This window comes from Gopherus flavomarginatus, chromosome 3 (genome assembly GCF_025201925.1).
Source record: "Gopherus flavomarginatus isolate rGopFla2 chromosome 3, rGopFla2.mat.asm, whole genome shotgun sequence".
NCBI classification, from domain to species: Eukaryota; Metazoa; Chordata; order Testudines; family Testudinidae; genus Gopherus; species Gopherus flavomarginatus.
This window is the reverse complement of record NC_066619.1, coordinates 215,970,551-215,983,940: the sequence shown is the minus strand read 5'-3', so window position 1 is coordinate 215,983,940 and position 13,390 is coordinate 215,970,551. Positions and strand designations below refer to the sequence as shown.

Below are 13,390 nucleotides of genomic sequence, written 5' to 3'. Positions count from 1 at the left end.
TCAACAGGACAGAGCTCCTCAGCTCTGCCTGCCCTTCCCAGCCCTGCTCTGCTCTGCTCTGCTCTGCTCTGTCTCAAGTACCCTGCTTGCTCTCCCAGACAGCCTGGTCCTCTCTGCTCCCTAGCTAGAGCAAGAGTCTCCTCTCTCAGCCTGCCCTTTTTATCAGGGCCAGCTGTACCCTAATTGGGTGCAACCACACCTGTGGCTGACTACCCAACCAGCCTCCCTTGGCTGCTTTTAACCCCTTTCTGATTGGAGCGGGTTGACTGCCCTGCTACAAGCATACTGCAGGATAATGTCATATGTCACACTGAAAAGCAGAGTGGTGTAGAGTGCTGAACCCACATTTCTACATTCAAGAGATGTCAAGCCGAAAAGCTCTGAATCTAAGAAATTGCAAGGTCTGGAAGCTGTGTAACTTTTAATTTTTTGGGGCTAAAAATAATCCATAACATACATATGTATATATCACTTTTTATCTGTAGATCTCAAAGCATTTTATAAATAGATGAAGATGATTCCCATTTTACATATAGGCAGACTTATTGACAAAGAGGGGATGTGACTGGCCCAAGGTCACTCAGCAAGCCAGTGACAGAGCTGGGAGTAGGACCCAGGTCTTACGAGTCCCACTTTAGTACCTTACCTTTTCTGCCTCCCATGTTGAATGACTAAGTTTTAAAGCATATGCACAAGGAGGCAGTATTCAAATTGAATGTTCAACATTATCTGTGCATTTCTTGACTCCTGAGTGATTGGTTTCTCAGCCTTTATATACCCATATAAATAATCCTTAGTAATGCGGACACATTATGCCTGTTTATATGTTTAATGGAATACGTTTTAGTACATAAACAGTAATGTATTAAGCTTAACATTTAACCAGGAGAACAGACTAGTGCTTAGAAATTCCAGTCAGGGAGAAACCCCATTGTGCTAGGCACTGTACACAAGGCCCTAAAGAGCTTACAGTGTAAGCAGTTGAGCTTATTTTACTATTGAAGCTTTAACCTCCCTATTTTCTAACTTTTAAAAAAAAATTACTGCACCTAAAGTTTTAAGATGGCATTGCATTTGAAATCTTTGTCTTTAAATAAATAAAGGGAAAATAGAAAATACCTAGATTTACTATTTCCATTTTCCCAGTTAGGCTTTCAAATATACAACATACTGAGGTGAATTGTATGGGGGTGGCATGAGTGTCCCCATTTGACCTCAGTGGGAGTTGAGAATGCTTGACACTGTGAAGGAGGCATGCTGAGCTTAGTAGAATCAGGCTGTCTTTTAGCTGAAGATAACTCCTTCTTGCAGAAGCCTAACACAGGAGTCACACTGCAAGTGTTTATTTTATACTGGCCGTATCTTTGCTATAGTGCAATAGAACAATGCTTAATATGTATATAGTATTCAGCCATAGATCCCAAAGTGCTTTACAAAGGCAGATAAAACATCAGTTGGAGGCTGGTCCTGCTTTGAGCAATGGGTTGGATTAGATGACCTCCTGAAGTCCCTTCCAGCCCTGATATTCTATGATATTATCCCCTTTTGGCAGATGAAGCACACAGAGAGGAGACAATTTGCCTAGCTTCATATAGTGAGCTAATGGCAGAACTGGGACTAGATCCCAGCTGTCCTGACTCCCAGTCAGGTAGTCTCTTGAGTTTTTGTAAAGTAAGAGATTACAGTCTGCAGAATATTGCAGAGTGCAGTAAAACTTGTGGAGAGAACATACTTTGTAGTTTTTGCTGTATGTATCAATGATGCATTTACAATGATGCATTTACAATCTATCCCATACTAATAGTGTTAGCAGCAGACTGAGAACAGCAGTCCCTGCTCCTATGTGAACTCTCTAATGAGTTCCAGCAGAGAGAATGTCCAGTGCTGTCACATATGGAAGTAGTTAATGAAAATGTGCTAAAAATTTTAGCAGATGCTCGCTGACCTGCACAGTAGTGATTCTTTATTTCAGTCATCTTTTTGTATTTTAAACATTTATCCAGAGCTAAGCAAATACACAAAACTCAAAACTATGTATGCCAAATGTTAAACTTTACCAAATTTTTGCATTAACCCTGATAAGAGAAGTATAGTTAGGGTGTATTTTTGGGGTGTGAACAGAGAGGGGGAAGAGGGTGATTAAAGCCATTGGCAAAAATGTGTTTTACTGTCCCATAACTCAGAACTGTCAATTAATTTTGTTCAATTTTTTTTTTAAATAAACAGGCATAAGCATAGAAGACTTTAGCCCAAAAGGTGAATAGTTGCAGAAAGTTATTGGCATATAAAAACAGAGCTGTTATAATGTAAACCACTTGCAACCTTAATTATCTATAATATTTGCTACAAGATTCCTACCATGATATATCTACAGGAGAGTACTGAGCTGTAAACAAATGATAAAAATAAAAGCTGTCCACAGTGGCCCCTTTCCAGTAATCAAATTCTCTACAGCGCTGAGTGGCATCTCTAATAAATTTCTCCAATCTGATCTTCCCTTTCTCAAGACACATCCTTGGCAATGCAGTCCGATAATCACCCAGATGTGCTTCAAAGAGTACCTCAGCCCCCTCACACATGTAAATTGTCCACTCTCCTGCTGTGCATCTATTACTTTTTAATCCATTTCCATGTGCTACAAGAAATACTATGCCAATGAAATCTTGAGTAGTCTAGCTTTGGCATGTTGAGTACATTTGAAACTAAATTTGACATAAAGGCAGTGTTCAAAGGTTAACCAGCATAGAATTTGCATCATTGTACATGTGTGATGGAAGCTGGACCCCTAAGGCAGAGGATGAAAAGTAGCTAAAATGGTTTAACAAGCATATTGAAAACATGGGTAGTGAAGAAAATAACTGCAGGAGTACTGCAGTAATGTAGAGTGAAGTGAATGCTGATGAAGAAAAATTAAATCTATATTACACAATTTCAGACATCCATCCAGGAAAGATGGAGACATTCTAAAGAAAAAGAGGAGCGATCAGAGGGAATGCAAATGAGAACTGGTGTAATGCATCGGAATTAATTGGTAACACGAGAAAGGGGTGGCATGAACAACTAGTGACCATAAACTAGAACCTGTTGTGATAGTTACTTGCCTCCCTAGTCAAGGATAGCCCACAATCATGACTGTTAGTTGCATATACTTTAAATAGCCCTTCTTAAATTTAGGATTGCATCCTGGGCTTTGCGGACCTCATAAACAGCACAATGGTGAAGGAAGACACGGGTAGTTCTAAATCACCTTTTCTAAGCCCCCAATCCTGAGGATAGCCAAAGGATAAAGCTGGCTACAGACACAATTTAGAGCAGCCATGAAACTGCTGTAAAGCATGGCTGCTGGAAAGGTCTTCTAAGTACCATTTCACTGGACCATTATTGCTGGAGCATATTGTCCTTGCTCCCCTTCCCCCAGTGTGCCCCCACCAGCCTTAAATCACTCCTACCCAAAACTTGGTGAGAAACAGGTGACATAAAGCTCAATAGACTGGATTTACTCCAGCCAAGGATTCCCCTTTGCTGAGGGAATCCTCAGATGCCTGCTTAAGAGGGATCAGTACAATGGGACTTTAAAGCGGATTATCTGACATTTAATTTTAGCTTCCTTGTAGAATTATGCCCTTCAAAAAGTGTGCATTCATAGCTGAACGTGCTTATCTAAGGTGATAAAGTAATAAAGGTGATTTATTTTGTGAGGGAGGAAGGTGACAGAGATGCCATAAACATACAACCGTTTACACATTTAGCGAGCAGATTGTCCAGTGTCTTTACAAATAACCTTCACTAAATGTGAGCAAACAAAAAATTGGGAAAATCTTTTAAAAGAAACCATTTCAATTTGGTACAACATATTTGTTATTTAGGGAGAAATAACAGCAACTCAGAAGTGGCACTGTTATTGTGTTGGAATGAATATACAATCGCACCTTGTGTGTGTGTGTGAAAAAGAGGAAAAGGAAATGAGTGAGGAGATGGCATTAACAGAAGATACAATAAAAGAAGGAAGCAGAGCTAGGGTGAGTTGAGGATGTCAATGAGGAGCTGGTAGCTTGTATAATGAATACCAGCAACACACCGTTAGTCATAAAGAGCCTTATATAGCACAGAAATGTTTTGCAGTATCTCCCAGCTCTGGGAGAATAAATTCAGATTATCTCTATAGAACAGGTGACTTTTGTTCATTGAGAAGGTAGATGGTAAATCCACTTCTGTTCAGATTGTCCAGTGTCCCCCTCTTTTAGTAACACTCTGTAGTAAGAGAAGTAAGTGCTTTGAGGACACCGCTTGTTTAAAAATAGGATTATTCCTCAAGGTCCCAGTTCACCTGAACACTTTAAGCACATGCTTATAGTTAAGCATGTACTTTAGTGTTTTGCTGAATCAGGATGCAGGATTAAGGAGGCAGAGTTAAACAGAAGATGTAATGAGATACTATAGCGTTGCTGTTTTGCTTTTTGTCATATCTGAGCAATTGTCAAAATACTTGAGGCATCAGTAAGCAATTTTAATCATTTTGATAATCCATTTTAGTTTTCCATTTAAGCCTTGATTCAGAAAAGCACTTAAGCATGGGTTTAAGGCCATTTGTATTTAGAAAAGCTCAGATAAATCCCAATTAGGTCAATGGGTATTAAGCCCTTACTTAAGTTCATGCTTTAATATAAACACAAGCTGCCCTGAATAGGGATGCTTACCTGAATCAGGCCCTAAAGTTGCCTAGATTCCTTGTTCCTAACAGAAAATTGTTTGCATATATTTAATTTTTTGCATATATTTAAAACATTGTTTTGACTATAACCAAAGAACTATGTTACTTCAGGTAACATTTTCCACAAATATAAAAACAAATGATGAACCAGAAAAAAAAATGGTTAAGTAGCATATTATGTGTGTTGTGTATGTGTGTGCTAGTCCTTCACCTGTGTTTTAGGTCACTTAAGTGAAGTCCCTGGTCATCTCAAGATTTATTTTCTAGTTTCATGTTTGCTTGACATGGTTCAGTTTTTCTGTCTTGCTTAACTGTCTCACTTCTTATAAAATAACTTTCCAGATTAAAAGCTCAGTCCTGCACTCCTTATTTGTGCAGAACTTCAATTGACATCATTGTGAAGGTTGCTTATAAACAAAGTGCTAGGTTGCCCCCACTATGTCTTTATAGATATAATTTAAACCAAAAGGGGAATTTTGAAATATATTGTAAAGTACCTGGAACTGGAAGATTTATAATGGGGGGGGAAAAAAATTGTAAGAGTTATCTTATTTGGTGATGTAGGGAGTTGCACTGATACACTGATGTCTAAAGCAAATTAAGAGACTGCATTAGATTGCACATTTGTACATGTTTCAGCATTATACTATCACGGTAGTGATGCCTTATTTACTGCTGAAGACGCAGTTTGGGTGTAAGCCCCTTTCCAAAAAAGTTATGCTCTGAGTTTAAATTTGTCACGGCTGTTCTCCTATTTTCTCTCTCTCCCCACCCCTCCCTAAAATTTTTGGTTAAAATCCAGTAAGCTGCTTTTGAATTATAAGACCATGACAAAAGTAGTTTTCATGCTTTGAGATACCTAAATTCAAGAAAACCATCCAAAAAAGATTTTAAATATTGTATTTGCATGTTCAAATTTGGCATGTACATGCATGTACATACTTCTCAGTGAGAAGTGTGTGCTTGGCAAAGTGTGAAAAAATGGTTGTAATGTAGAAGTAATAAATAAGTGAATAGAGGTATATGTTCATTCTGCCACTTTCTAAACTAGTTTTTTTTTAATTAGAGAGAGGCAGAGTGCTGTTGGATTTTTTTTTTATACATATGTACTTTACGTATATGTGTATGTATCTTGATCTGCACTTTAAATATACACACTTGCATTTATTTGAGTTGTTATACATTTAATTAAATGTATATAGTGCATTTATTTGAATGTGATCCCATACACGTGGAAGAACATTGAAATCAATGCTTTAAATAAAAAGAAATTAAAGGCAAAAAGCACATTATAGCCAAGATTTTTACATGCACCATAGTTAGGAAATTATAAATTATGGGCCCTACAACAAACATAATTTAATCACCATGTATATACATATGATGACAGAAAATAGTAAGAGAAAATACAACAGAGACAAATTATGCTTGCTGTGGGGATATGTAATTCTGAATTTCCTACTGTTGGTACATGTAAAATCTCAACCATAATGTTGCATTAATTTTATTTGCATTTGATTTATATTAATTTTAACTTGTATTGTGCATGTTGAAATGCCATTTAGAGGATGAAGGCGGTATCATGCTAAAACATTAGCAGGCTTATGTTCCAATATTACGCATTACAATATTTTCCCATAAAAGAATTGTTAAGACCAATCTTATTTATATACAAATGTCCTTTTTTTGTCTCAGGGAGTTAACTACTTTATGTCCAAGGGTATACTGGATGATTCACCAAAGGAAATAGCTAAGTTTATCTTTTGTACAAGAACACTAAATTGGAAGAAACTGAGGATCTATCTTGATGAAAGGTAATTTGAATCTGTAATGAGGAAAAATGCTGGATTCATTTTCAGTCTGTAACACCTTTCTGTAATCACTCTTCTTACGTGTTCTAAGCTAATGAAAAATAATCTTAATCAGAAAAATCTGAAGTAAAGAGCAAACACAGAGATTCAGCTAAAATATTTTATTCCTGAAGCAGAACATTTACTCAGTTCTAGCATGTGTGTGTATGCACCACTATATATAAGCATACTGTGTTTATCTAGTAGCGGTCAGATAGTGTACTTATTTCCACATTTTCAGTTCCAACCTTAAGTTGTATTTGTAAGTAGAATGTCACCTTACGTAGGAGATCTTTGGGCTGTCTAGCATTGGAATGTTGTTAATATTTTGCTATGTATATTTTTTTCCTATTTCTTAAGAATAAGATTCACCTTTTTCCTCCCCAAGGAATGTGTAACCAGGCTTTAAGCAAGACACTATGTTTAGACTAGGATGTGGGAATTGTATATGTGCAGAAGAGTAGACCATTGGCTGGAATTCTGGATGCTGATGCTCCACAACCCCTACTTGGGATGTTTCAGCCACTGGATCAGTACATTTTGGATCTCTTGCCTCTCCCCTGGCTTGCTTCCAGATTCCCTTTGCATGCCAAGCCCTTTTGATATTCAGGGGATAGATGGAGCATGCACTCCCATGGAAACTAAGTGTTGTGGAGAGCCTATGCACCATGACTGAATGTCACCTTAGTTGAGCCTAGTTTTAACAGAATGCTGCCTTAACTGCTTGTTAATGTACATAGGCCCTGAAAGGCATATTGTATATTTATTCCTTTTACTGTGGTTTCCTTAGCTTTGTCAGGTATTGTTGCAGCCTCAATTTCTTCCGTACTCCATGTGTGCAAATTCAGAATATTGCTTTATTATAATTTCTATAAAGTATTAGGCTGAACTGTACACTACTGTGGTAGCAGTCTGAGGAACGTGTTTCCTATTCTTGTTTTATCATTGTTGGATTTTTTCTTCATTTTCTTATGACAGAAAATACGTATAATTCAGACTCTTTAAGAAATCTTCATTTTAATTTCTGAAACCTTGTTTCATGTTTAAACAGTAGAAAGTAAATTTCTCTATTTTTTTTTTCAACCAGGAGAGATGTTTTGGATGACCTTGTGACACTGCACAACTTCAGAAATCAGTTCTTGCCAAATGCACTGAGAGAGTTTTTCAAACACATTCATGCCCCTGAGGAGCGTGGGGAGTATCTTGAGACTCTTATAACAAAGTTCTCACACAGATTCTGTGCTTGTAATCCTGATTTGATGAGAGAACTTGGCCTTAGCCCTGGTAAGAAGAGAGGACTTCTGTGCAGTGAATCAGTCTATATTTATCTACATATACTTTGGAAAATGTTACTTTTCATAGTGGGTTTAAATCAGTGTCTAATTAAATTTTTCTAAAAGTAGAAAGATTAGTCTTGGGAGAGGGTCAGGTCTGCGCATATTGTACACAATAAACATAGAAACTCCTCCCTGTCAGGAGCTACAGTAATACAGACAATCATAATTAAAAAAACAAACCAAAAAAAAAACTTTTTGACTTAATGATTTTCTTCTTGTACATACCAGACAGACAAACAATTTCCATGTACAAAAAGTGATTTTAGAAAATTGTTGTGTTGGATCTTTTCCCTTCACCCTTGTCTTCCCTAGAGGTTCTGATCCTGTAAAGACTTGCACATAAGCTTAACTTTACACTCTGTGAATAATCCCACTGAAGCAAATAGGGTGAATTCCTGGCCTCATTGAAGTCAATGGGTATTTTGCCATTGACTTCAGTGGGGCCAGGATTTTATTCAGTGAGACTGCTCACATACTTAGGGTACGTCTACACTATGGGATTATTCTGATTTTACATAAACCGGTTTTGTAAAACAGATTGTATAAAGTCGAGTGCACGTGGCCACACTAAGCACATTAATTCGGTGGTGTGCGTCCATGGTCCGTAGCTATCCCATAGTTCCTGCAGTCTCCCCCGTCCCTTGGAATTCTGGGTTGCCTGATGGGGCAAAAATCATTGTCGCGGGTGGTTCTGGGTAAATGTCGTCAGTCATTCCTTCCTCCGGGAAAGCAACGGCAGACAATCATTTTGCGCCCTTTTTCCCTGGATTGCCCTGGCAGACGCCGTAGCATGGCAACCATGGAGCCCGTTCAGCTTTTTTTTTTTTACTGTCACTGTATGTGTACTGGATGCCGCTGACAGAGGCGATACTGCAGCGCTACACAGCAGCATTCATTTGCCTTTGGATGACAGCAGAGACAGTTATCAGTCTGCTGCGCCATTGTAAATTGGCAATGAGATGACGGTTATCTGTCATTCTGTGCCATCTGCTGCTGTCATGGGTGCCCCTGGCTGAGGTCGGCCTGGGGCACAAAGACAAAAATGGGAATGACTCCCCGAGTCAATTTCTCCTTTATGGTATCTAAAAATAGAGTCAATCCTGCCTAGACTATGGGGCAAGTGTACTAGAGAACCAGTGTATCAGAGAGCACAGCCGCTCCGTGTCAGATCCCGCAGAAATGATGAGCTGCATGCTATTCTAGGGGGTGTTCCTGCAACAATCCCACCCATTGCTTCCCTCCTCCCCAAACCTTCCTGGGCTACCGTGGCAGTGTCCCCACATTTGTGTGATGAAGTAATAAAGAATGCAGGCATAAGAAACACTGACTTGTTACTGAGATAAAATGAGGGGGAGGCAGCCTCCAGCTGCTATGATAGTCCGGGCAGGACAGAATCTTTTCTTTACACATGAAAGGGAGGGGGCTGATGGAGCTCAGCCCCCAGTTGCTATGAAGAGGACGGTTACCAGCCGTTCTGTACCATCTACTGGGAATGACCGGGAATCATTCCTATTTTTATCCAGGTGCCCCTGGCCGGCCTCACCTGAGGCCAGCCAGGACCACTCACGGGCTCATGACCAGGACGGCTATCAGTCCTACTGCACTGTACCGTCTGCCACTGGGGAGGGGAGGAGAGAGGATGCTACTGTTTACTGCTGCAGCACCATGTCTACCAGCAGCATGCAGTATACATAGGGTGACATATAAAAAAGTCAAGAAACGATTTTTCCCCCTTTCCCATCACGGAGGGGGAAGGGTGGTAAATTGACAAGATATATCCTGAACCACCCCGGACAATGTGTTTGACCCTATAGGCATTGGGAGCTCAGCCAAGAATGCAAATGATTTTCGGAGACTGCAGGGACTGTGGGATAGCTGGAGTCCACGGTACCCCCTCCCTCCCTACATGAGCGTCCATTTGATTCTTTGGCTTTCCGTTACGCATGTCACGCAGCACTGTGCTGTGGACTCTGTATCATAGCCTGGAGATTTTTTTCAAATGCTTTGGCATTTCGTCTTCTGTAACGGAGCTCTGATAGAACAGATTTGTCTCCCCACACAGCGATCAGATCCAGTATCTCCCGTACAGTCCATGCTGGAGCTCTTTTCGGATTTGGGACTGCATCACCACCCGTGCTGATCAGAACTCCATGCTGGACAAACAGGAAATGAAATTCAAAAGTTCGCAGGGCTTTTCCTGTCTACCTGGCCACTGCATCCAAGTTCAGATTGTTGTCCAGAGCGGTCACAATGGTGCACTGTGGGATACCGCCCGGAGGCCAATACCGTCGATTTGCGGCCACACTAACCCTAATCTGGTAATACCGATTTTAGCGCTACTCATTCGGGAGGAGTACAGAAACCGATTTAAAGAGCCCTTTATATAGATTATAAAGGGCCTCGTGTGGACGGGTACCGCGTTAAATTGGTTTAACGCTGCTAAAATCGGTTTAAACGCTAGTGTAGACAAGGCCTTAGTGTTAAGAATGTGCATAGCATTTGCAGGATCAGGGCCTTAATGTGAAATCTCTTCAGGGCAAGGATCTGTCTAGCTTCATGTCTGTAAAGAATTTTGCACACTTTGGATACTATATAAATATGAATACATTCATTGGTGTTTATTTAGCACTGCGTTATCATTATAACTTTTTAATAATAAATTGTTTTCAATGAACTACTCATGAGTAAAGTTACTCATGTGCATATTTATTCAAGGAATCCATTAAGATTGTAAGAACCTTGAGCAGGGACTGGTCATTTTAATTGCCTGTAAAGTGCCATCCATACTTATGGTTCTGTAAACAATAACTTCATAATGTTCTCTTTTTCTTTAGATGCAGTTTATGTACTATGCTACTCTTTGATTCTGCTTTCCATTGATCTTACCAGCCCTCATGTGAAGAACAAAATGTCAAAGAGAGAATTTATCCGAAACACACGACGTGCTGCTCAGAACATTAGTGAAGATTTTGTAGGGCACCTTTATGACAACATCTACCTTATTGGCCATGTGGCTGCCTAAAAGCACAATTTGCTAGGACTAAGAATTTGTAGTTTACAAAAACTAAAGCTACCCAAGGAGTTAATTATTTTGTAGATATGGGGGTTATATTAGTGCTGGTCATTCTAACCTCTGTATACAATCACAATGTGTGTTGTATGTACTATCTTTTTTAGCAATTTACCATGGGAACCGAAGGATTTTGCAAAAAAAAACTTAATTTTGTTTGTTTTGCACAAAACCATGCCATTAATCTGACACAGCCATTTATGAATGTTAAACTGACATTACAATCTAAAGCTGACAAGATGGTGGATTTGTGCATTAGATTTGCTTGAAAACTTTAACCAGTTCCATTCTTTTTTAAAATACCATGTAACGTGTACATATTTAACTAAAGAGATTTATAATCATAATTATTTTATTGTAAAATATTTTAACTAAAGTTTTTTCTTTTTCTCTCTTAAAAATAGTCTTGTATTTCTTCCTTTTATATTGCAAACTTTGCTCTTGTTTTCATGATGGTGGTTTTCTCAGCTACCTGAGTTAAAGAGAAATGCTGGTCATGACACTCCATCAATAAAGTTTGTTCGAGTGGAGTGTTGAAACTAGCATTTACTATTGCATTAGCTAACTTAAATTAATTGGCAGTCAGTTATTAACTCAAGTTAAACAAATCCTGAAGACCTGTCTATATGAGGAATAAACTAAAAAAATTGACTTTTTAACATTCAAGTTTGAAAGCAGCCTTAACACGTAGCATAGATGCAGTTACAATTGTGTTAGCTCATTGTGAGATAAGGTGGGGCATGTCAAGACTAGCACATGATAGAGGTTAAGTTAACATGTTCTTGCTAACCTTAACCTTACCTCGACCAGTTTTCCAATCCAGATATTCCATTGATGGAGAATTTGGGATAAACACAGTGAATGAACACAATTTGAAAGCAGTTAAATTGTACCTACATGAAGTGATATATTAGAGTCATAGATTTCAAGGTCAGAAGGGACCTTTATAATTGTCTATTCTGACCTCCTGCACAACACAGGCCACAGACTCTTACCCACCCACTCCTCTAATAAACCCCTAACCTATGTCTAAGCTATTAAGGTCCTCAAATCATGATTTAAAGACTTCAAGGTGCAGAGAATCCTCCAGCAAGTCACCCATGCCCCACACTGCAGAGGAAGGCGAAAAACCCCCAGGGTCTCTGCCAATCTTCCCAACCCCAAATATGGTGTTCAGCTAAACCCTGAGCATGTGGGCAAAACTCAGCAGCCAGATATCCAGGAAAGAATTCTCTGTAGTAACTCAGATCCCACCCCATCTAACATCTCATCATAGGCCATTGGGCATATTTACTGCTAATAGCCTAATTTTGCCAATTAATTGATCTTTGACTATCCCATCATACCATCCCCTCCATAAACTTATCAAGCTTGGTCTTGAAGCCAGATATGTCTTTTGCCCCCACTCCTCCCCCTGGAAGGCTGTTCCAGAACTTCACTCCTCTGATGGTTAGAAACCTTTGTCTAATTTCAAGTCTAAACTTCCTGATGGCCAGTTTATATCCATTTGTTCTAGTGCCCACACTGGTACTGAGCTTAAATAATTCCTATCCCTCCCTTGTATTTATCCCTCTGATATATTTATAGATAGCATTCATATTAGCTAACTCAGTTTTTAAAAGCACCTTTTTCCTAGTCTAGTGGTCATGTAGGCAGGTTCTAATTGGTTCTAGACTCAGGAATATAGTTTCAGTTATGTACTACCTTACAATTTAAAGTGTACTTTTAGCTTTGCAGCTTCCATTACAATGGGGAACTGTATGGCTGTTAGCCAAGGAACTCTCAATACAGCATTTCTCTTTATTATGCATGAGGTTTACTTGTTCCTTAATTTTCTTTCTGGATGATGTATATTTAGATATGTGTATAGTCACATCACTTCAGTATCTGTCTGTGTTAGTCATTTAATGAATTTATCCTGGGGTCCCCTGTGAGATCTGTAAGTATTTTTATTTCCATTTTACAGATGAGGTCACACAGGAAGCCCATGATACAGCTAGGAATTGACTTCAGATTTCCTGAGGTCTAGTTAACTGCCTTAACCACAGCGCCACTTTCTTTAAGTTCTGTCAAGCTGCATACGGGCTACTTAAACTAAAGTAAAGATAGTTCTGCCATTGGTGAATGCAGTATTTAGTGTCTATAATATTTCCAATATCTCTCATCCACATACAGAAATGCACCCAGATATTGCGGGTGTGGTTCAAATACATTACCTCAAAACAAGCCTTCACTCCAGCTGTACTTATGCAGCCTACACCAGAAAGGACAAGAAACACTGGTATTGCAGAGGGTCTTTCCACCTGAGTTCTACAGTACTGTTCTATTCTACACATGACTACTTTTCTCTGTAGGCCAGGTCCATTAGCACATCCTCTTTCAGAAGACCAAAGAGCAGATGCAGCAATGACAGGTTAATCTC

The 13,390-nt window shown here is 39.2% G+C and overlaps 1 protein-coding gene across 4 annotated transcripts in view; it reads left to right on the top strand.

The window, feature by feature from the left end:
- The window catches only part of FBXO8 (F-box protein 8), a 29,996-nt gene extending 18,627 nt beyond the window's left edge, over positions 1-11,369 (top strand). For all 4 annotated transcript variants that reach the window (XM_050945390.1, XM_050945388.1, XM_050945387.1 and 1 more), the window contains 3 exons: positions 6,407-6,525; positions 7,649-7,845; positions 10,733-11,369. In XM_050945390.1, coding sequence (XP_050801347.1) covers positions 6,407-6,525; positions 7,649-7,845; positions 10,733-10,920 — 504 coding nt within the window. In that variant the 3' untranslated portion in view covers positions 10,921-11,369. The remainder of the gene's footprint in view (positions 1-6,406; positions 6,526-7,648; positions 7,846-10,732) is intronic.
- Positions 11,370-13,390: the final 2,021 nt, after the last annotated feature.